General features: G+C 46.7%; 1 protein-coding gene across 1 annotated transcript; it reads right to left on the reverse strand.

The window, feature by feature from the left end:
- Nucleotides 1-451: 451 nt before the first annotated feature.
- Nucleotides 452-18636, reverse strand: CUNH16orf78 (chromosome unknown C16orf78 homolog). The gene is made up of 4 exons (XM_045892125.1): nucleotides 18496-18636; nucleotides 12987-13083; nucleotides 4735-4993; nucleotides 452-599 (listed from the first exon to the last, which is right to left on the reverse strand). The coding sequence occupies exons 1-4, from the start codon at nucleotides 18634-18636 to the stop codon at nucleotides 452-454; spliced, it is 645 nt and encodes a 214-aa protein (XP_045748081.1).
- Between the last annotated feature and the right edge of the window lie 6197 nt (nucleotides 18637-24833).

Here is a 24833-nt window from a genome sequence, read left to right on the forward strand (position 1 = left end):
CGCGGCAGCCCCCCCCCTTGAGAGTCTGAAAGCACCAAGCGGCCCCTTGAAGGTGTGGCATTCAGCTCCCCCCAGTCCCACATGGCAGGGGTGGTGTGGTGTGTAAGACCTGCGGTGTGTGTATCCCCAACCAGCCCCTCAGCCCTTTGCCCCTCCTGATGTCCCTCTGGGGACCCTGGGTCTCTATTTCTCACCTCTAAGACTTCTTTTCCAAGAAGGCCTTTCTACAGTCTTCTTTTGGTGGGGAGAAGACCCACAGCTTCCCCTACGTTGGTTCTGACTCGGGTCAAGGACAAACGCTACATTTGCACGATGATGTATGCAGTTTAGCCTTGTTTTCTGATGGCTGCTGTCTAAAAGGAACGCCCCAGGTCTGAAGGCCTAGGCAGGGTGTACCAGAGGATGCTGTTTGGGGGCCGAGGGCCCAATAGCAGAGAGAGCCTGTGGTGACCTAGAGGGCCACGCTGGGGTTTTGGGCGAACACCTTTTTAGCATCTATGTCTCCTTCGACCATGTGGGGGTGGATGTCCACGATCATGCCTGCGTCCTTGCATAGCTTGAGCAAGGTCCGAATGTTGTTCTTGGACAACCTCAGGTATCTGCGCGAGACAAGGCCAGAGAGGTCAGTTGAGCGTGGAGTCACCATTGCTTTGAACTTTATTTTATTTTATTTTTTTAAAAGATTTTATTTATTTATTTGAGAGAGAGAATGAGATAGAGAGAGCATGAGAGTGGGGAGGGTCAGAGGGAGAAGCAGACTCCCCGCTCAGCGGGGAGTCCGATGCGGGACTCGATCCCGGGACCCCAGGATCATGACCTGAGCCGAAGGCAGTCGCTTAACCAACTGAGCCACCCAGGCGCCCTGCTTCGAACTTTATTGAAAAGAGCTTAGATTTAAGCACTGTGGGATCTCTCACGAGAACTGGCTCTGCAGACACTTCTGGAGCTGACAGAGATCCTATAAAAGAGTGGGACACCCCACAGAGTTGGTGGGAGTTTTATTGGTATAACTCTTTGGGAAATTAATTCGGCAACATATGTGCCAGGCATCAGCCCTATCCCCACAAGTCCCCTCCCCGCAAAAGTTCCTTCATTATCTTTGACTCAGGAACTCCACTCAGGCCTTCAACTGAACCTGAGAAGAGAAGTCAATGGAATGAAAAGCTATATAAATCAAAGTGTTCACTTCAGGGTTATCAACAACAGGAAAAGAGGAGATTCCATCAACCGAGGAGTGGTTAAGCAAATCATGGAATACCCATCTCAAGGGTGCTCCCGCCAGCCTTGACATGGCTTTGGGCAGAAGCAGGTGCCCTAGGTGATGGTGATGCGTGATGCCCGTGAGAGAGGCAATCGTCAGGGCTTCCATCACTAACAGGTGTGTGTAACCTCAGCGATGCAAGGCCCGCGCGAAATACGGAACAATGGCAATAAAAGCTGAGTAAAATTGTAGGAAAAGGGAGCATATTTTCTTTCTTCTTTTTTTTAATTATGTTATGTTAATCACCATACATCATTAGTTTTAGATGAAGTGTTCCATGATTCATTGTTTGTGCATAACACCCAGTGCTCCATGCAGAATGTGCCCTCCTCAATACCCACCACCAGGCTAAGCCATCCTCCCACCCCCCTCCCCTCTAGAACCCTGTTAGTTTTTCAGAGTCCATCGTCTCTCATGGTTCGTCTACCCCTCTGATCTCCCCCACTTCATTCTTCCCCTCCCGCTACCTTCTTCTTCTTCTTTTTTTTTTTTTTTTAACACATAATGTGTTATTTGTTTCAGAGGTACAGGTTTGCACAATTCACAGCGTTCACCATAGCACATACCCTCCCCAATGTCTATCACCCAGCCACCCCTATCCCTCCGACCCCAGCCCCCACTCCAGCAACCCTCTGTTTCCTGAGATTAAGAATTCCTCATATCAGTGAGGTCATATGATACATGTTTTTCTCTGTTTGACTTATTTTGCTCAGCATAATACCCTCCAGTTCCATCCACGTCGTTGCAAATGGCAAGATCTCATTCCTTTTGATGGCTGCATAATATTCCATTGTATATATATATACCACCTCTTCTTTATCCATTCATCTGTCGATGGACATCTTGACTCTTTCCACAGTTTGGCTATTGTGGACATTGCTGCTATGAACATCGGGGTGCACATACCCCTTCGGATCCCTATATTTGTATCTTTGGGGCAAATACCCAGTACTGCAATTGCTGGATCGTAGGGTAGCTCTATTTTCAACTTTTTGAGGAACCTCCATACTGTCTTCCAGAATGGCTGCACCAGCTTGCATTCCCACCAACAGTGTAGGAGGGTTCCCCTTTCTCCGCATTCCCGCCAACATCTGTTTTTTCCTGACTTGTTAATTCGAGCCATTCTGACTGGTGTGAGGTGGTATCTCATTGAGGTTTTGATTTGGATTTCCCTGATGCCGAGTGATGTTGAACACTTCTTCATGTGTCTGTTGGCCATTTGGATGTCTTCTTTGGGAAAATGTCTGTTCATGTCTTCTGCCCATTTCTTGATTGGATTCTTTGTTCTTTGGGTGTTGAGTTTCATAAGTTCTTTATAGATTTTGGATACTAGCCTTTTATCTGATATGTCATTTGCAAATATCTTCTCCCATTCTGTCGGTTGTCTTTTTTGGTTTTGTGGACTGTTTCTTTTCCCGTGCAAAAGCTTTTTATCTTGATGAAGTCCCAATAGTTCATTTTTTTCCCTTGCTTCCCTTGCCTTTGGCAATGTTTCTAGGAAGAAGTTGCTGCAGCTGAGGTCGAAGAGGTTGCTGCCTGTGTTGTCCTTTAGGATTTTGAGGGACTCCTGTCTCACATTGAGGTCTTCCAACCATTTTGAGTCTATTTTTGTGTGTGGTGTAAGGAAATGGTCCTGTTTCATTCTTCTGCATGTGGCTGTCCAATTTTCCCAGCACCATTTGTTGAAGAGACTTTTTTCCATTGGACATTCTTTCCTGCTTTATTGAAGATTAGTTGACCATAGAGTTGAGGGTCCATTTCTGGGCTCTCTATTCTGTTCCATTGATCTATGTGTCTGTTTTTGTGCCAGTACCATGCTGTCTTGATGATGACAGCTTTGTAATAGAGCTGGAAGTCCGGAATTGTGATGCCGCCAGCTTTGCTTTTCTTTTTCAACATTCCTCTGGCTATTCAGGGTGGGAGTATTTTCTTTTAATAATATTCAAACAATTAAAAAATTGGGCCAGTGATTTAAAATCTCAGCTAAAGCCCCACAATTCTGACTTACACTGGAGAGGAACTGATCCCGTTGACACTGTGTGGTCTAGAGCGTATCTCTGCTGGCGTATCCTCTGAGCTCCTTATTCTACCAGCGGCTTTGACCTTGTTCCCAGCTTTAGTGTAAGGAGGTTGGTCCCCTACTCAGGCCACCTGCTGGTTGGGTACTTTGCTACAGATGATGGGGGAGGAGCTGCATATTGAAATAACCTGGGTTTTCCACCCATTGGGAATGGTCTCCTTGTCCTTCAAGATCTGCCCGGCGCTTACCTGTTTTTACAGCCATCTGACACCCCACTCCCCAGCCCTGTGTCTGGACCACCTTTCTCTGACAGTGCCAGGCAGGGTCTGCTCCTTCCGCTTCTGCCCAACCCAGGCCTCGAGGGTCTCACACACTTGTACATGTCAGCACTCACGAAGATCCCATTCTGGACAATTTCATCTTTTCCTTGGATGTTTTTCTAATCCTCGTTGGATGCCATCTTTCCAAATATTCACTCTCCCTCCTTGGAGGGTGGGGGCCCTGTCCAAATCTCTTTTCTGCCCACCATGAAGCCCAGGTAGGCTGTCTGTTGGCCAGAGTCAACGAGCATCACCCTGTCAAACTGAAAGCCATCGCCAAAGTCATCCATCCATGGAAAGGTCGAGCAAGAAGCCCCCTTTGGCTGGGGAGGCTGCCATTCCAACCATCCATCTCTCGGTGAGCAGAGCAGGACTTTGTAATGGGGTCACTGGATGCCAGGCATCTGAGGCCATCTGAAACTTACAGAGGAGCTCCCTGCTGTTCCGTCTAGAAGGACATCCACATTATTCTGTTGTCTGTTTCCTCCTCTATTGAAGTTTCTGAGCCTTGTCAGCCATGTCTTTACAGAAAGGCTAGCACCGGGCTTGGGAGGGGTACTTGAATTTGGGGATGGAAACCAGCAGGTCCCGATGAATAAGAAAAAGAACACGGGAGTAGGAAGACCTCTGGTAAGAGCAGTAAATACCAAACGGCTTCACACTCTGTTCCTAGTGCCTCTGGGAGTTTAAACCCCCACACGTTGAGCAGATGGCCATCGGGGATGGTGGGGAGGACCCCCAGCAACTCCACAGGCGGAGTGAAGGCTCGTAGGGGGATTTCCTGTTAAAAATAGGCCATAGACAATGCATTCTTTCTTTTTGGATGATATTCATGGTTTCAATTGTGAAACATATGGAAATATTGGAAGGGTGGTGTCAGTGCCCAAAGGCGTGGCGTCAAAGCACCCAAATGTCGTGCCCATCCCAGAGCTCCCCCACTAGTGAGGTTGCCGGGGAACCCGTGGCTTCTGCCCCGGAACGGCCCTTCAGGACACAAAGACAGAGCCCAGTCCTGCCACTGCCGCCCGCCCTTCCCTTGCCCACACTCAGCCCAGGTCCCTGCAGCTCACGGTGCTGACCAAAGCCTGTCCCGCCACCCCGGGCACCCAGCCCCGCCTGCCAGGGCAGCTCACCGGCAGCTCAGCACCTCCTCCGGCTTCAGCATCCTCACCAGCTCCACCTTGGGCTCCGTGCCCTTCTCCATGAGACTCTTCAGCTTGCGCTCATAGGAGATCTCGGTCGTCCTGCTTATTACCCAGTCTCTCAGGAGGGTGGACTTCCGACCACCGAACACAGGCGATTCCTGCAGCGCGGGGTCCAGGATGCTCTGGTGGCGGTAGGGCAGGGGCCGCTGAGCGGACTCCAGCGCGATTGCGTCCTTGATGTCCAGGTCTGAAATTGGACAGTCGTCATCAGGGAGTTCAAGCTGGTGGAGGGGAGAGACAGGACGCGCAGGAAGCGGGGGAGGCCTGCAAGACAGCCTGGGCTTCAAACAAATACCTGTTCTGACAGCTCTCTTCCACGCTCTTCGGGCTCTTCCCCTCATCAGTTTAATTCTCGCTCGTCTTTACCTCCCTCCTTTCTCACTGTCTCCTCGGCTCCCTCCCTCCTGTCTTCGTCCCCATCTCGCCATCTTCTCTTCAGTCCCTCCTCACTTAAAGGGAACCTCTGCCTGGAGGAGGTAGGGGAAGCTAGGGAAAGCTATCAAAGATAAACTCTGAGATGTTCGTTTTTTTTTTTTCCTTTGGTTTGTTCAGGTGGGGTTTTTAAAGGAAAAACAATTTCTTGGATGAAAGGGGAGAAAAATATTGCAGGCAGGAGGAACAGCATGTGCAGGTGCGAGGAACAGCATATACAGGCATAGGAATAGCTTGTACAGGTGTGAGGAACAGCATGTACAGGTAGGAGGAACAGCATGTCCAGGCAAGAGGAACAGCATGTACAGGCAAGAGGAACAGCATGCTCAGGCAGGAGGAACAGCATGTGCAGGCAGGAGGAACGTCATGTGTGGGTGTGAGGAACATCATATGCAGGCAAGAGGAACAGCATGTGTAGGCAGGAAGAACAGCATGTGCAGGCAAGAGGAACAGCATGTACAGGCAAGAGGAACAGCATGCTCAGGCAGGAGGAACAGCATGTGCAGGCAGGAGGAGCGGCATGTGTGGGTGTGAGGAACAGCATGTACAGACAGGAGGAATAGCATGTACAGACAAGAGGAATAACATGTGCAGCAGGAGCAGCAGCATGTGTGGGTGTGAGGAACAGCATGTGTAGGCAGGAAGAACAGCAAGTGCAGGGAAGAGGAACAGCATATACAGGCAAGAGGAACAGCATGCTCAGGCAGGAGGAACAGCATGTGCAGGCAGGAGGAATGGCATGTACAGCAGGAGGAACAGCATGCACAAAGACGCAAATATATGAAATGAAATGGTGAGTGTCTGATGTTACCCAAATATGGAGTTTGTACTGAATTAAATACTGTGGGGGCTAGTGCTTGGAGAATTTAATTTTTTTCTTCTTGCCAAATTTACCACTAAGTATTTTATAGATTTTTACCGATGAGAATGGGATGTTTTCTTTCCATTTCCATTTCTGGAAATGGGACTAGTATAGAGAAAAGGCTATTGTGTTACAATGTATTTTTTTCCTGTTAGAATTTCTTGAGCTTTACAGATATGTAATCATATCAGGGGAAAAATGAAAATAACTTCCTTCTAACATTTAGAAAAATTATATACTCTTCTTGACATATTGCATTTGACAGACTTTCTAACACAATGTCAATAATGATGATAGCAGATGCCTCATTTTGTTCCTGATTTTAATTAAAATAATTAGCATTTCATCATTTAGAATGATACTTGCCACTATTTTTAGTATGTTTATAATATTAGGAGCTTAATTCTTAGTTTACATCAAGTTTTTATTAGTAATAATTGCTTGATTCTACTTTTTGATTTTCTGTCATTTACTGACATGCTCGTATGGTTTTTCCACTTTATTGATGGAATAAATTATGGTCTTAGATATTCTGATAGTGATAACCTAACCATTCCTGACCTGCTATAAGAAATCCTATTTGTCACTAAGTCCTACCCCTGAAAGTAATACTACACTGTATGTGAACTAACTTGAATTTAAATAAAACCTTTTTTAAAAAGATTATTTATTTATTTATTTGACAGAGACAGACACAGCGAGAGAGGGAACGCAAGCACGGGGAGTGGGAGAGGGAGAAGCAGGCTTCCCGTCGAGCAGGGAGCCCGATGTGGGGCTCAATCCCAGGACCCTGGGATCATGACCTGAGCTGAAGGCAGACACTTAATGACTGAGCCATACAAGCACCCCTTAAATAAAATTTGAAAGAAAAAAAAATTTTTTTAAATAAATAAACTTCATTCTCTCAAAAGAAGGAAAAAAAAGAAACCCCATTTGGGGATTAGTAACATGGCATGTTACTAATTTCATACATTGATAAATTTTCATACATTTGCTAAAATTTTTAATATATTTTTTACATTTGTATTACTTATTTGCAAATATTTTAATATTGTGGCTCTGGTGGCTTGTTGGATTAATGCAGAAGAGTCTGTATTTTATATGGTCTGGAATAGTTGACGTGATATTGAGATTATTCATTCTTGAAAAGGTAGAATCTGGTGTGAAGTCTTTTGTCCTGGTGACTTGTTCAGTGGGAAAGTGTCAACCAGCTTTCAACTTTTACTTTAGAAATTGCTCTCTTCAACTTTATTGTGTCAATTTTAATAATTTATTGTATGAGAGGAAATGATATATTTCTTCTAGGTTTTCAAATATATCAGAAAGAGGTGCATCTAGTGTTCTATTATAGCTCAGTCAATGTATTTCTCATCTTTGCTCATGTATTCTTTCTCATACCAAATCTTGTACACTTTTACTCTTCTCTTTTTGTTTAACATTTTATTTATTTATTTATTTATTTATTTATTTATTTATTTATTTAGAGCATGAGCAGGGGGAGGGGCAGAGAAGGAGGGAGAGGGAGAGAATCTCAGGCAGACTCTGCTGAGCGCAGAGCCTGATACGGGGCTTGATCTCACGATCCTGAGATCATGACCTGAGCTGAAGTCAAGAGTCAAATGCTCAACCAACTGAGCCACCCAGGCACCTCTTTATTCTTCTTAACAATGGTCATGAGGAGTTCATACTATTCATCACTTGCATTTTCAAAAAGTTAGCTTTGGATTTAGGACTTACCCTTTTAACTAGTTTTTATCTTGGGTTTCATTAATCTCAGCTGGTATTTAGTGTATGAAAGCTCTCTCTTTCATATTAATTATTTCTCCTATCTTATTATAAATAGTAAACTGCTCAATATATTCATTTTTTTGGTGTGTGTGTGTGTTATAAAGACAAGAATTATTAATTTTAGTTACTATAAATTTTCTTCTCAGGATAGATTTTGCCTTTGTTCCCATAAGTAAGAAACCAGGCTTATTTTCATGAGCTTTTTTTCTCTGATATGGGTTATTTTAGGAGTATATTTCTTAATTTCTGACTGTTAAGTTGGGAATATCTTTTAATTTAAATTTTATTTCCAATTACTGCTTTAGGATAATGTAGGTTGCCCTAAAATTTTTACTTTTTGAAAGTTAATGTTTTCTTAATGGTGAATAGGCAGATGAGTTTTGTAGATATTCTTTGGCCACAGAAAAATGCATTCTCTATTCAAATATGAAGTTATGTCTATTTTACTCTAAAAGAGGTATATTAAAATCTCCCACTTTAACTGTATTTTATTAGGTTCTTTTTGCAGCTCCCAATAATTATCTCTTTAGCTAATGTATTTTTTGGTATGTGTAAGCTTATGATTTTTATTTATTCTCTTTAACATTTAAAAATATCCCTCTTTTACCCTACGTGTTTCTTTTAGTCTTAATTACACCTCATCTGTTTGCATTTCATCTCTTGGCCTATCCTTTTGTTTTCAATCTTCATATTAAACCTGATTTTAAGTGTATCTAGATTCTGACTTTTAAACCAATTATTTCCTAGTTTGTGCCTCTGTTCTCACCCAGAGCATTTTTTCCCTTTGTAAGTAAATTGTTCTTCCTGTAAGCCTGAAGGATTTCACCAGTAAAGTTCAGGAATTTTACTGGGATATGTCTGGGGGGAATGAGTCTAGATCCCCCACAGTTATATAAATGGAGGAACAGCCTCCTGGAAAGAGGCTGTGATTTGCCCAAGGTCTCATATGAATTAGGGGCTAAACTGGGACTCTGTATGCCCAGTTTGGTGCTCTGGATTGATAGCAGGTCCTTGGCCAGGGGGCCTTAGCCACTCCTGTTTATGCGTAGTGGGAATTGGTGCTATGTTCCGGAAGAAACATGAGCTGCATATCCTCATCAGCACAAATGGGAAATCCCTTGTAGAAAGAACCATAGCCTTTTCTGAGATATCCGAGCACCCTCTGGGTCAAGGTAGGTCTCATGTAGGAAAGAATAGTAGTCATATAAATGGCAATGATAATTAAACATATGAACTAATATTTAATGAGTGACTTATGTGCCAGGCAGTGTTCAAGGAGCTTTCCAGGGAGAGAAGCGCTAGAGTCTCACAACCATATCATGCCCATTTAACAAATGAGAAAGTTGAGGATCAGAGAGATTAAGTCATGTACCAAACATGCCAGGGCTAACTGGTGGTGGATCCAGGAAAATGTGAGCCTAGGTTGCTGGTCCCTTTTTCTGGGCACCCATCCTGGCTACCATCTGGGCAAAAATGACACCTATTCCTGAGTCTGTGACTGAAGAGGTAAGTTCGATTTCTAGAGGGCTGTGTTTGGGACTCCTGGGGCTTACTCTGTGCTCATGGAAACAGAGGGTAATCATTGCCCTCCAGACCTCTGCATTAGGGATGCACTCCTGCACTGCATCTACAGAATGCCCTGGGCATAGGTGCCCAGGGAGAGAAAGCCAAGTGAATGCCCCTTTTCTAGTCTAGCTGCTCAGACTTTGCCAAGATTTACTTTGGAAACGTGTTCCAATTGCTTTCCTAGGGCCTTTTGCTGGCCCAACGCTGGAGTGACCTTTTACAAATTCAAAACCAACTTGGTGGCCCTTGGAGGGGGGCCAGGGGAGTGATGAAAGAGGAGGGGGAAACAGAAAAGGCTGTTCTCAGGGAATTCAAGGGAGGAGAGGCCGTGGGGAGAGGGAAGTGGCCCATGGTACACAGCATCTGTGTGCAGCAGGCTGATGTCAGGGTGGTGGTCAGCGGCGGATGGACGTGGCATTTCAGCTGGTAAGAGGAGTGAATGGGAGCTTTTGTGAACATGGGGAGAGGGGACGAAGATGAAGCGTTCAGCTTTGAAAAGCACCGTGCTCCACATTGGGGATGTCATTGCTGTTTTCTATTAGCTTTGGGGTTCTGGAGCTGGAGACAGTTATCTGTCCCTCATGGGGGACATACCGTGTTTCACAGGTTTAGATCCTGTGACCATCACAACACTACAGATGTGGACCAGTGGGATTTGTTGTGTCTGTACAGACCAAGTGGTCACATCAGTGGTGTGTCCGATGGTCATTCCTCACAGACTCTTGCTCACCAGATCACACAGAAACATAGCTTCAAGAGTGCAAAGAGCTCACTCTGCTTCTAGGAAAACCAGGACACCGATGATTCAGGTACTGAGCGAGGCCGGGGAGGCCAGAACCAGAAGTCCTGGTCTAGAATACCCTTCCTTGATCCATGTGTATCTCTACATGGACTCCCGCCCAGCCCTCAACTGGCCCCATGCCCTTCCTAGGGGCTGCTTTGTCTTGAACTTGACCCCGAAACCAGATCCTGCCCACTCATGTTGGGCCTCTGGCTGGCCTGCACAGGAAGCTCCCCTTGCTGTGCTCAGACTCAGCCCTGACCCATTCCTGGGTGCCACACTTGGATGTCCAGGTGGTTCCTGGGTGCCTCTGAGCACCTGCTGCAACGGAGCACCTGCTGCCCCCCAGTGGCCATTTGTTGTATTACGTACGGTAGGAAAAAAGGTCCCCTCTGTACAGGGTGGATTTTTGTCTTTTTTTTTTTTTTTAAAGATTTTATTTATTTATGTGACAGAGAGAGACACAGCGAGAGAGGGAACACAAGCAGGGGGAGTGGGAGAGGGAGAAGCAGGCTCCCTGCAGCGCAGGGAGCCTGATGCGGGACTCGATCCCAGGGCCGTGGGATCATGACCTGAGCTGAAGGCAGTCGCTTAACTGAGCCACCCAGGCGCCCCTGGATTTTTGTCTTGGGGGTGGGGGGCAGGGGGACTGCAGAGAACCAAAGAACTGCTAAGTCAGTCTGCCCTGCTGGCATTTTTGTGCAGTTTTATGAAAAGGATTATTTAATCAGCTGGTATGTGAGTTTCTCTTAGGGAAGGAACTGCCTTTGTTTAGGAAAATACCTTGATAGACTCTTTGAGTGTGGACTAAGACAGAGAAACAAAGGAAAGTAAGTGATCTTTCCAGGTAACAAGCCAATAGGAATTGTGGGGTGAGGACAGCAGAGGATGGAGGAGAGGGGAGAGGAAATAGAGGGGAAGAGGTGGGAGCTAGGCAGGCCCAGGACTAGAGTGAGACCAGCCAAATGCCTGGGGGGGGGGGGCAAAATTTAAGGAGGTGCTCACTCTCAGGCTCATGCAAGTGAAGAGTCAGTACTAGAGAGTGAGTGCCTCCTTAAATCTCATGTTCTGGGTGCCTGGCTGGGCTCATTCTATCCAGTGCAGGGGTGAGCAAGACAGCTGGAGGGGACTCCCTGCAAGCAAATACATTCAAGGACCATCTCCTGGTGGCAGGGGACCAAGGATTTGGAAGAACCCTTAAGGGGGTTTTGTAATCAACTTCTGTTTTGTTTTCTGTATAATTCTGCCATGAAATTCTTTCCCTCCGTTTCCCCAAACCTTCAGTAAAGTCTGTTTACACACAAAGGCTTCATGTGAGAGGTTTGGGGGAAAATGAAGGAAACAGAGCTGTGCTCTGTGTCTGTGTGCAGTGGCAGGAAAAAGGGAGAAGGGAGCAACCACTGGAATCGAGATCTGCAGATGCTCAGGGGCTCAGCGGAACTTGGTCTTCAGAGCCAGAATTGCATCAGGAGTCACTTGGGAAAGATTTGGGAAAGGTGTAGGGCCTCCCATGGGGCATATGTCAATCTATCTATATATCTGTATCTGTATCCGTATCCGTATCCGTACCTGTATCCATATCCACATCCATATCTATATCTATAAACTTTTTATTTTGGAGTAAGTTTAGATTTGCAGAAGGGTTGCCAAGATGGTATCGAGAGCTCCCGGGCACTGCTCACTCAGTTTCCCCGAGTGTTAGCATCTTACACAAGCAGGGCACATTTGTCAAAACTCAGAAATTAACATTGGCACATAACAGTTTTTCTTTGATTTTGCCAGTTTTCCAACTGAAGTGTTGTTCTAGGATCCAGTCCAGGATCCTGCATGGCATTTAGAGCCAATCATATTTAAATCTGACAGGCAAGTGAGCACAGTTTGGTTTCAACGGCTTTGGTGTATTAAATGAGAAGGGGAAAAAGGACGTTTTGCTGGGCACAATGGGAGCAGTTTTGTGCAGAACTGGCAGCCCCTACTCGAAAGCTTTTGCCCACTCCTCTTTTGGACTAATGGGAATCCTTTCCACCTTTCTTCGACCACACACCTCCTTTCCAAGAAACCAGGCACAATAAACGTAACTTTTTCCAACACCATGGCACAGCCCACCTGAGCATTTTAGCAAATTTTTTCCCCTAGAAAAAGCTATTTGCCACCATTTATTGAGCACCTAGTCTGTATCAGGCTACATGCTTTATATGCCTTGTCTCACTGAAACTCGACCGGGAGGCAAGTCATGCTATTGTCCCATTTTATAGATGTGAAAACTGAACCTGAGAGATGGAGTGGCTGACTCACCCTGGATTGCACAACTCTGAGTTCACTACAGAGTGGTGGAGCCAAGGTTCGAACCCCAGGCGCAGCCCTGGGAACTGGAGATCAGGCATAACTTAAGCCTACCTCTTTTTGGGTGCGAGCCACACCTGGCAGGTTTTGGGCTGGCAGGTTTCGGGCCAGCAGTTGTGGTACCTCATGTGCTACACTGATGTAGTCACAGTACCTAATTAGACAGTTTGGAGCTGGCGAGGTTGCTGTCACCGACTTTAGGGGCTTTAGGAACCGGGGTGCACACCCTGCTGCATCCTGAGAAGAGAAGCCCCAGGTGTGGGCGGAGCCTAGACGTGCACCTGCTGGCCATCCGGGTCACAGCCAGACGTGCACAGCTGCCGGGGCTGAGGACAGCTTCCCGTCCCTCTGAGGAGCGGCGATTATGGAGGACGGTCTGGCACCCCAGGACCAAGATGCTCCCCTTACCGGATTTCCTGGGCCCATCCTTGTAGTTGCTGGGAACGATGCTGAGGCGTTTTCCCTTTGGGTCCACGGCGTTCTTGGCGCTTTGCTCTGAGGGCTTCTGAGAGGCACGGGAGAGAAGTTAAACCACGAGGAACTGGTCTTGGCACGGCCTCCTCCGCCCCCAGAATGAGCTGATTTCAAGGGTTTGCTGAAAGGCAGGCAAAGGGCCCAAAGGAGAGGCCGCTCTGGGCCCTGGGGCGGGTGAGGGGAGCAACGATGGCGGCTGGTGGCTGCTCAGCCGCTCCTCACTTTTGGTCCCAGCTATTTCAGAGCGACGCCACAAGGCGTCAGGGAAGCCGCAGCGCTCAGGGGGCAGGGAGGCCCGGGGGTTCTCATCTCTCAGCCCGCATTCCTGAACGGTGGCGGTGGGGGGCGGTGAGAGGAGGAAGACCGGCACCTGGGAAGTGCCAGGCTCCACCGGGCCGGCCAGCGTGTGGGGTGGGGGCTGGTGATTCCTTTGGGTGTTAGTGTGGGGCAGGAGTGGATTTTAGAGCCTTAAATTAAAAAAACGTAGCCAGGCACTGCGCAGGAGTAGAGGGGGTACCCCTCCTCAAGGCGGGGAGCCTGCCTTACCTGGTTGGCAAACGCCACCTGTCGGTTCCCTCTCTGCTGTTTCAGGTTTTGGTCTTTCTTTCCTTCCTTCCCATTTGTTTTAGGTGTCATTATTCCCTTGGGTTTCTGCTTGAAACGACAGAGAGGATTGCCCTGTGACTGCCTGGTGGGCAGAAGCCACCCGCTGCCCCTACAGAGGGGCGGCGCCTTGGCAAGCAGGCTGCCCCCTCCCCACCTCCAGATTTGGCCCCCACTCTGGCACTTCTGTCCCCCCCACAATTGTCCTTCTGCCTCCAGACACACCCAGGTGTAATGTCACACTGCTCCCAGAACAACCTTCTAAACGTCAAGTCTGACTGTCCCTCCCAACTTTAGAACCCACCACAAGCTCCCTGTTACCATCTACACAAGGGCCCCTCTCCCCAGCTGGTAGGAATTCCTTCTGGCCCCCAAGTGGCCTGGGTAGCTGTGACTCCCCGGCCAGGGCCTCTAGTCTGAAACCACAGGAAGGCTGCCCTTTCTTGGAGTCCAGACAGGACACTCCCTCTGTCCCCAGAGCTCTCTCCTCTCCCAAGCTGTCCCCATCCTGTCTGTCATCACAGTTCATCCTGCCTTTCTCTTTCCTTGGGTGCTCCCTGTGGCATATATGGACTTTCTTGTGCACCGGCCTGGCCCTCCAGGCAGGCAGGGAGGATGCATTCATTAGGGAGCTCCAGGGTCCAGTGAGGAGGGGCGCACAGAGGGGCCCCCAGGCCACTTGACCAGGCGTGGGGGTGCCGAAGAAAGCTGAATCGACTGGGTCTCCACTTGCAGTGTGCCGCTTGTGGTTGTGGGGACATGGTGGCTGGGACTGGTCTCCAGGTCAGACGCCTGGTGGGGACCCTGCTCGACTACTTGCTGGCTGAGCAACCGGGCTTTGTTTCCTCCTCTGAAGATGGAGGGAAGAGTAGGACCTGTCTCCTAGGGTTATTTTGAGAAATTGATGAACCCCTGTGCAGATGCCAGGAGAAGGGAGAGGAGGCCACAGACAGCCCCCCTCCAACCGTCTACACCAAAGGGCGCCCCCCCTCCCCCACCGGTGCTGTCTGAGACCTGCCATGGAATCACAGGAGCTTCTTTCAAAATCCAGGTGCCTCTGGGAAGGATAATGATGCTTGAAGATTTCATCGTATTTTCCATTTTTTTTTTAAAGATTTTTAAATTTTATTTATTTGAGAGAGAGAGCACGCAAGACCGCAAGAGCAGGGGGGAGGGAGAAGCAGACTCCCCGTTGAGCAGGAAACCCAATGCAGGGCTCCATCCCAGGGCCCTGGGATCATGACCTGAGCCCAAGCAGAAATTTAACTGATGGAGCCACCCAGGTGCCCCTTCATTGTATTTTCAATTTAAATTTGTTCCTTTCCTGAGTCCAAAATTATTTCCAGTAAAAGCCACATTAAAGGTAAAGCTGTGAAAACATTATTAGAATATGATCTTCATGAGAAGAGGTGCATGTTATCATAGAAGTGAATCTAGATTTCTGTGATTGATATTAAGTTCTGAGCAACCCGGCAGTTGAAATGGGGGGCAGGCAGTAGTCTTTCCATAAATCCACCTGGATGTAAAATATGTTTATCAGATGTGTTTCAGTATGTTTGTTGGAACTGGCACTCCAGATCTTTCTGAATATAAATGATAAGTAAGCATATATCCAGATGAGAGCTTTTTGGAAAGGCAGGGGGCACCGCAGTGGTCAGAGCAGAGAAAGTGGAGGTGACTATGGGGAGTTGACCTGACAAAGCCCCTGAGCTTGAGAACAGGATAAATCTGACTTGGAGCCCTAGCTTGGCCCTTCATTAATTCTGTGCGCTCAAGGACATGACTTCTCTGCCCCTTACTCAGCTTCCTTATTACCTCCTGTGAGCTGGGGGGTAAGAATGGTGCCTCCCCAATAGACTCCAAATGGCTGAAAGACCTCAATGTGAGACAGGAGTCCATCAGAATCCTAAAGGAGAACACAGGGAGCAACCTCTTCGACCTCAGCTGCAGCAACTTCTTCCTAGAAACATCGCCAAAGGCAAGGGAAGCAAGGGCAAAAATGAACTATTGCAACCTCATCAAGATAAAAAGCTTTTGCACAGCAAAGGAAACAGTCAACAAAACCAAAAGACAACCGACAGAATGGGAGAAGATATTTGCAAATGACATATCAGATAAAGGGCTAGTATCCAAAATCTATAAAGAACTTGTCAAACTCAACACCCAAAGAACAAATTATCCAAACGAGAAATGGGCAGAAGACATGAACAGACATTTTTCCAAAGAAGACATCCAAATGGCCAACAGACACATGAAAAAGTGCTCAACATGGCCCGGCATCAGGGAAATCCAAATCAAAACCTCAATGAGATACCACCTCACACCAGTCAGAATGGCTAAAATTAACAAGTCAGGAAAGGACAGATGTTGGCAGGGATGCGGAGAAAGGGGAACCCTCCTACACTGTTGGTGGGAATGCAAGCTGGTGCAGCCATTCTGGAAGACAGTATGGAGGTTCCTCAAAAAGTTGAAAATAGAGCTATCATATGATCCAGCAATTGCACTACTGGGTATTTACCCCAAAGGTACAAATGTAGGGATCCGAAGGGGTACATGCACCCTGATGTTTATAGCAACAATGTCCACAGTAGCCAAACTGTGGAAAGAGCCAAGATGTCCATCGACAGATGAATGGATAAAGAAGAGGTGGTATATATATACAATGGAATCTTATGCAGCCATCAAAAGGAATGAGATCTTGCCATTTGCAATGACATGGATGGAACTGGAGGGTGTTATGCTGAGTGAAATAAGTCAAACAGAGAAAGACATGTATCATATGACCTCACTGATATGAGGAATTCTTAATCTCAGGAAACAAACTGAGGGTTGCTGGAGTGGGGGGTGGGGTGGGAGAGATGGGGTGGCTGGGTGATAGACATTGGGGAGGGTATGTGCTATGGTGACTGCTGTGAATTGTGCAAGACTGTTGAATCACAGATCTGTACCTCTGAAACAAATAATGCAATATATGTTAAAAAAAAAAAGAAGAAGAAGATAGCAGGAGGGGAAGAATGAAGGGGGGGAAATCGGAGGGGGAGATGAACCACGAGAGACGATGGACTCTGAAAAACAAACTGAGGGTTCTAGAGGGGAGGGGGGGTGGGAGGATGGGTTTGCCTGGTGATGGGTATTAAAGAGGGCACATTCTGCATGGAGCACTGGGTGTTATGCACAAATGATGAATCATGGAACACTACATCAAAAACTAATGATGTAATGTATGGTGATTAACATAACAATAAAAAGTTAAAAAAAAAAAAGAATGGTACCTCCGCTGTAGGCCCTGCTGAGAGCTGTTGATAAGAAAATTCATGTGTGATGCTGAGCACAGGGCCTGGCACATGGTAAATGCTTAATAAACATTAGCATTGTCATTAGTGATGCCGTTTTTCACTCATTTTTCTCTGGGGGCTGGGGAATTCAAGATCAGGTGGCATCCTCTACAGAGACCACTTTCTAAGGACATGGCTTGATTTTCCCATAGATGATGGGCCTGAGGGATTTCTGGGGGAAACTGAGGCAAAATTGGCTGCCATAGTTCCTGGAGAAAGAGTGAAGGGCGGTGCTATAAACTGAATGTTTGTGTCCCCCCCACCCCAATTCCTATGTTGAAATTCTAACTTTCAGTGTGATGGTATTAGGAGGGGAGCTTTTGGGAAGTGATTAGATCATGAGGGTAGAGCCTTCGCGAATGGGATTAGTGACTTTATGAAAGAGACCATAGAGAGGTCTCCAGTTTCTTCCTTCCTGTGAGGACACAGCAAGAAGGTGGCCGTCTATGAAGAAGGAGGTGGGCCCTCATCAGACACCAAATCTGCCAGCACCCTGATCTTGGGCTTCCTAGCCTCTAAACTGGGAGAAATTCATTGCTGCTGTTTATAAGCCACTCAATCTATGGTATTCTGTTACAGTAGCCCCAAAGGACTAAGACCTGTGGATGGGAACTAGTTGTGATACAGGGTAGAAAGGAGGAGGTATGTTAGTAGGGATCCCAGTGGGGTAGTGGCATTGGAGACTGAATGCCCTTTGACCCTGGAGCCATGGTCAGTAAGGAAGTGTCTAGGGACAGTGGGGAGGACCCATTCTGCCACCTCCGAGATCTTAGAAGTTATTGCCCCTAAGTTCTTCTGGAACCTGATCAAGACAGCCTGAATGCTCCCCTCATCTTGATTAAACTCCTGATAGGTTCCTTCCTGGCTCTAGGCCCATGACCTCTCTTTTCTTTTCTTTTAAAAAAAACTGGCACTTGTAAATTCTTTCCCTGCCCCTTTGAGATGTAAATCTTCTCCTAGCCTCTTGCTAGTTTTATAATCCAGGAATGTTTTTCTCAAGGACCAGGAAGCCATCCCTTTGAAATGTAATCATCAGGGGGCACCTGCGTGGCTCAGTCAGTTAAGGGTTAAGTGTCTGCCTTCTACTCAGGTCATGATCTTGGAGGTCCTGGGATCAAGCCCTCAACTAATGGGGGAGTCTGCTTCTCCCTCTCCCTCTGACCCTCCCCCTGCTCGTGCTCTTTCTCTCTCAAATAAATAAATAAAATCTTTTTTAAAAAAAGAAATGTAATCATCTGGAAAGATAGCAGCCCGTCCTCCCAGTCTCTGTGGGAAGGTAGGAACCTAACTACTTGAGTGAAAATTGGCAGACACAGCCGGCCTAACCACATGGGCAACTTCCTCTCTCTCCGTGAAGACTTTTCTACTAGTTCACTCCCTTGCTTAAAGCTCCTCCCACCTTCTGTTTTCTGGGAGTCAAGTTCAGTCTCTCCCCTACTGGAATAGTCTTGAGTTCAGCTGCCTTGCGGTTTTGCTGGGACAGCCCATACTTGGAGAGCACATACTTGCTTTGTCTTCCCCTGCCTCCGCTCCAGCCACTCCAGCACCCGAGTGAGGTCGGACATCCGCCTCTCCTCGGCCGTCCTCCACGTGGACTTCCTCTCTGTGGGCATTGCATCCTTTAGGGGCTCTGATATCTCTGTCATTTTGGAGTCCTGGTTGTGCGCTGGGTGGGAAGGTGGTGCACTGTGGCTTTGTTGATCCCTCTGTCTCTAGTAGCTGGCCTGGAGGACTTCAGTTGGCAGGGTGTGGCCTTTAGGAGGTGGATATAAAAGGCAGAGGTAGGCCAGCAGCTGGGATGTTGGCCTCCAAGGGTGGGAGGTCTGCAGGGTGATTGTGAGGTCACTGTCAGGCTAGCCTGGGGGAGCAGAGTGGGGCACAACATCAGCTTCTCCACACGGCCACAGCCCCTCTGTAGGCACAGTCCCTTGTCTGGACCCCCCAACGGCCTCCCTTATGGGCTCTCCATCTCCACTTCCATAGAGCTCGTAAACAAAGGTCACATAGCTCCCTTTCTCAAAAAACTTCAGTGGCTCCCTGCAGCTGATAAAAAATATAAATTCCTTAGTTTGGTATCCAGGCCTTCTACAATGTACTCTAATTAAAATGAAGTTTTTATAGCCTCAATAACTTTTATGTTCACTGAACAGATAGTTATCAAATACCTACTATGTACCGGGCACGGTCCTGGGGACACAATGCAAAATAACATAGCCAAACCTCCTAAAACAGATGGGCTAGTGGGAAAGACAAAGCAGCAGTCAAATTACTCTACGAATCCATAACGGCAAGTGAAAATGAGGGCTCTGAAGGAAAGAAATGTAATTTTGTAAAGTAGATGAAGCGAAAGAACTAGATTTGGATGGGGGTGGGTGGGTCACCACTCAAGCTAGGAGCTAAAGGGTAAGTAGGTCTCAGTGGGGCACTGGAACAGAGGGATGAGCATGTGCAAAGGCCCTGTGGCAGGATGAAAGCACAGCAGACTTGAGGACCAACAGAAGGCCAAAGTCTAGAGTACCAGAGTGAGAAATGATGCTGGTGAGGTGGGCAAAGACCAGACAAGACAGGACCTTAGAAGTCACAGGTTTGCTCAAATTGGGAAGGGGAAAACAATAAAGGGATTTAAAAAGAGGGGAAGGAGTGGTATGATCAAGCTTCCTTTTTGTTTCAGTAAACTTTTATTGAAGGAAACTATCTATACAGAAATGTGCCAGAATCACCAACGAAGACACCTGTGTAACCAGTGTCCCCAGAACTCCTCCTTATGGCTCCTGCTGGTCACGGTCACCCTCCAAGAGTAAACACTATCTTAACTTCTAATCTCATAGGTTTGTTTTGTCTGTTAGAGTTTTAAATAAATGGAATTATATACATGTAGTCTTTTGTATCTGGCTTCATTCATTTTACAAATATATTTGCAGGGTTTTAGCAATGAATTCTACTAGTCTTTGTGCATGTGGAAATGTCTTTATTTTACTTTCATTTTTGGAGAAAGATTTGCTGGATAGTAGAATTCTTGGTTAACAATCCCCCCCTCCCCCAGCATTTTGTATATACCATTTCACTACCTTCTGCTCTCCATTGTTTTGAATGGGAAGTGAGCTGTTAATCATATTGTTGCTCCCATGTACATGTGAGTCATTTTTCTTTTGCTGAATTTTTCTGTCTATTGTCTTTTTTTTTTTTTAAAGATTTTATTTATTTATTTGCGAGAGAGAATGAGAGACAGAGAGCACGAGAGGGAGGAGGGTCAGAGGGAGAAGCAGACTCCCCGCTGAGCAGGGAGCCCGATACAGGACTCGATCCCGGGTCTCCAGGATCATGACCTGAGCCGAAGGCAGTCGCTTAACCGACTGAGCCACCCAGGCACCCTCTGTCTGTTGTCTTTTAAATGTGTACTATGGGACACCTGGGTGGCTCATTTGGTTAAAACTCTGCCTCCAGTTCAGGTCATGATCCCAGGGTCCTGGAATCGAGTCCCACAACAGGCTCCCTGCTCAGTGGGGGGTCTGCTTCTCCCTCTCCCTCTGCCCCTCCCCTCTGCTCATGCCTCTCTCTCTCTCAAAATAAATAAATAATATCTTAAAAAATGTTTGCTATGGTGAGTCTGGGTGTGGATCTCTTTGTATTAATTCTTCTTGAGGCTTGTTGAACTTTTGGGATATGTATTTAATGTTTTCCATCAGATTCTGGAAGATCTTGACTATTGTTTTTCCCATTATTTTTTTCTGTTCCTTTCTCTTTCTATTTCTGGGACCCTCATTACACACCGGTTGACATGCTTAATGTTATCCCACTGGGCTCTAAAGTTGTCTTTTTTTAAGATGTATTTTTTAATTTACTTGAGAGAGAGTGTGAGCATGAGTTGGTGGAGGGGCAGGGGGAGAGAATTTTCAAGCAGACTCCCCACTGAGTGTGGACCCCCCCAACTTGGGGCTTCATCTCACGACCTGGAGATTATGACCTGAGCTGAAACCAAGAGTAGGTTGCTCAACTGACTGAGCCACCCAGGCACCCCTGAGCTCTGAAGTTTTGTTCATTTTTCTTCAATCATTCCCCTGTTCTTAGATTGAATAATTTCTATCAACCTTTCTCCAAGTTCACTAATTCTTTCCTCAGCCATATATAATTTTTGTTGAATCTTTTTTTTTTTTTAAAGATTTTATTTATTTATTTGACAGAGACACAGCGAGAGAGGGAACACAAGCAGGGGGAGTGGGAGAGGGAGAAGCAGGCTTCCCACGGAGCAGGGAGCCCGATGCAGGCTCGATCTCAGGACCTTGTGACCATGATCTGAGCCGAAGGCAGACGCTTCACTGACTGAGCCACCCAGGTGTCCCTGTTGAATCTTTATGGTACAATTTTCATTTCAATTGTACTTTTCAACCCCAGAATTTCCCTTTTTTAAAAAATAATTTTTGTCTCCTTATTTAGAATTTCTGTTGATTCATTGTTGTCATACTTTCATTTAACATTTTAAACATCATTTATTTTAGTTCTTTGGCCATATTTATAGTAGCTATTTGAGGTCTTTGCTAAATCCAACATCTGGGAATGCTCAGAGACAGTGTCTATTGACAGATGTTTTCCTGAGCACGTCCCAGATTTTCCTGTTTCTTTGCATATCTTGTAATTTGTTCGTTGAAAACTGGACATTAAAAAAATATTGTAGCAACTTTGGATTCTGATTCCTGCCAGGTTTATCATTGTTGTTTTGTTTTTTTTCCATGTGTTTATTTGTTTAATAACTTACCCAGGCTCTGTGAATCAGACAATTCCAGTCTGGGAATCCTGTCTTCCTAATGGTGTGAAACCACTGAAGTTTCCAATTAAATTTTTTGTATTTTCGTTTTTATATTTAAGTCTGGCTTCCTAAGCGTTGTTTCCGTGTCTGCATGTCTGAGTGGACTGAGATTGTGCTCAAATACCTCAAGTGAGTAAACTGTCTGTCCTCTGGAATCTGTGTGTGGGTAGGGGAGCTGTGTCAGTTATCCTATTGCAGCATAACAAATCAACCCAAAGTTTAGGGGCTTCAAACAAAAACATTTATTTTTGCACAGTTTCCATGGGTCAGGATTCTGGTCAGGGTGTTGGCCAGGTTGCAGTCATCTGAAGGCTTGACTGGGGGAGGGTCTACCTCCAAGTTCCTGATCTGGTTGTTGGCAGGACTGGGTTGCTTGCAGGTCATTGAATTGAGTTTATCCTTCGCTGGTGTTGGCAGAAGGCCACCTTCAGTTTCTTGTGACCTACGACTCTCCACAGGGAAGCTTGCAACATGGCAGCTTGCTTCATCAGAGCAGCAAGGGAGAAGAACCCGAGAGAGAATGAGGGCAAGGCAGAAGTCATTCTTTTATAACCTAGCCTCGGAAGTGACACCCATCACCTCTGCCATGTTCCGTTTATTAGAAGCGGGTCACTATGTGCAGGCCTCACCCAAAGTGAGGATCACATAAGGATCCTAGGAAGTGAGGATCACTCGGAGACATTTTAGAAGCAGCTGATAGCAAGAGCACGCTCAAAATTCGGGCCATTTTCATGTGTTTCCTATGGTTTACTTTCTGCTGGATTCTTTTTCATCTTTGCACCCGTGCACAGCTTAGGGGTTGGCCAGGAGTGTGTGGCTGGATGGGGTCTTCTCTAATTTCCAGAGAGCCAGGGATATATTTGCCCAATCACAACTGGCAACCTCAGTCTGTAGAGCTGTCGGCCGTCCTGATTTTCTGCCTTGGGGATTTTCACTTAAACCTACGAGGCTGCCAAGAGTGGGTACTGCTTACTGCCCCAGATCCAGAGCAGAGAAACTTCTCCACACTAGTGGAAGCTCTCTGCTGGGAGCTGGGAGGGGAGAATGGGAGCAGCCTTAGGGGAGAATGCCACAGATTCTCACTGTTATTGCCCAAATTTCTAGCTTTCAAGCCCAAATACTGCTCCCATTGTGGTATGCCTTTGGTTGATGTCCAGAGTGCTACATGGCTGTTTTGATCAATTTTGTCCAGCTTTATAATTGCTTTTAGGGAAGAGGATTTACTATGTCCCTTCTCAGCCGCAGGCAGAGGTCCCCTGCCAATACACCCTTTATATATTTTGTAAGACCCTCTTTGCTATCATGACATAAAATCAAATATAACTTAGCCTATATGCATACACATGTTTTTTAAAATTTACTGTAATCCCCCTAATATAAAGGAGAAAAATTTTTTTTAAATATACAGTCTCCCTTTGGGTCTATCTCAATATTTTAATTCTTGGTCACAACTAAAATAGAAGACAATCCTCCAAGTTTTCCAAATGCCTCTTAGGGAATGGAACAACCCCACTAAGAACCAGTGACATAATTAATTGTAATCAATCAAGGGTGGTTGGGATGGGTGGGAGAAATATAGAGTCACATAGTCTGTCCCCATGGAGCAGGGGATGTGTGTGTGTGTGGGGGGGGCGTGGGAGGCAATGATAAATAGGCATCAATACAGTGAGTAGGTAAGTGAATGAGTGAGTGAATTGACAATATATGGGGGCCTCTTCACCCAGGTTTCTCATCCCAAACCTGCAGTAGATATCAGTGTTTACATTCTAGAAATCCTATTCTGGAGTGGAAATTGGGTTGCCAGAATTCTACACTTGTGAACATAAGTATTAGCATTCTCTTTCAGTTACAGCCATCATTATCATTTTAAGAGACTGGAGGTCAGGACACCCAGGACACCCAGGACCCAGAGGATCATCTCATGGGACAAGAGAAAGTTCAAATCAGGGAATATTTATGAATGTGTCTCTGGAGCCTAGCAGTGTGCTGGGCAGTGAGGGAGGGGGACACAGAAATCAATCAGTCCCTGCCTTCATGGAGCTTACTGTTTCCTTGGGGAGACACCTGCAAAGCCTAGTGGGTACAGTCTTATCTCCCAGGTGCCCTCCATGGCTACCCCTTGTGGTTTGGGTGAGTAAACACCACTCCAATGTGAGAGAAGGGATCAGGTTGGTGAAGGCCAATCAATACCCTGCATTCCCCAGGCTGGAATGATTGAAGCAAGAGGGGCCCAATCGGCATAGAATTGGGAGCTTCTGCTGGAAATGTGAGGAAAAAGCCTCCCCTGTGAATGGTGGGGCATTTGGATGTGAAGCCCGGAATGGCAGTGGTCATTTTGCTCTGATGAGGGAGGGAAGCTACGGTGAACATGAACACCATTCAAAGAGCAAGGCAGAGCCAAGCGACTCACCGACAAACTGAGCCAGTGTCTGAGCTTTTCAGACCTTTAATGAGCCTCAGTTGTGTTTTCTCTTATGTGCAATACAAACCTTTCGTGTGATAGAAATAGCTAATATAGGGGAAATGGTAAGGGTACGGGGGTGACATCAGAACAATGTGCTGCTGGAGCACAAAGGAGGGCACGATGAAGTCTGCCGGCGGTGGGGGTGGGGGCTGTCAGAGGAGACTCCGCCGAGAACACAGTGGAGCTGGGTCTTGAAGGAATCAGAGGCTCTGGCAAAGGGGAATCACATTCCACCTGGGGGGAACGGCAGCTGCCAAGGCATGCAGGTGTGCCGGGAGGAGGAAACAGCCTGTGTGTCTAAAGAGTGGAGGCATGGGGACAGGGAGTGGAGAATTAGCGCAGAGCCAGAGAACAAAGGTGTTGAAATGCTTTGCTGCTTTAGAGAGCTCATTCATTTGGGCGCCTGGGTGGCTCAGTCGGTTAAGTGTCTGCCTTCGGCTCAGGTCATGATCCCGGGGTCCTGGGATCGAGTCCCACATCAGGCTTCCCTTGCTCTGCCGGGAGCCTGTTTCTCCTTCTCCTTCTACTTGCCGCTCCCCCTGCTTGTGCTCTCTGTCAAATAAATAAAATCTTAA

This window comes from Mirounga angustirostris, unplaced genomic scaffold (assembly GCF_029215605.1).
Source record: "Mirounga angustirostris isolate CCGP_5_RB_7025 unplaced genomic scaffold, mMirAng1.0.hap1 SCAF_16, whole genome shotgun sequence".
NCBI classification, from domain to species: Eukaryota; Metazoa; Chordata; class Mammalia; order Carnivora; family Phocidae; genus Mirounga; species Mirounga angustirostris.

Excerpts from the sequence above, each read along its gene's own strand:
- CUNH16orf78 (XM_045892125.1), bottom strand. The coding sequence starts at position 18,636 with ATGACAGAGATATCAGAGCCCCTAAAGGATGCAATGCCCACAGAGAGG. Across the intron at positions 4,994-12,986 it reads GGATGGGCCCAGGAAATCCG|ACCTGGACATCAAGGACGCA; the intron begins GTAAGGGGAGCA and ends GTCCAATTTCAG. Across the intron at positions 600-4,734 it reads GAGGAGGTGCTGAGCTGCCG|ATACCTGAGGTTGTCCAAGA; the intron begins GTGAGCTGCCCT and ends TGTCTCGCGCAG.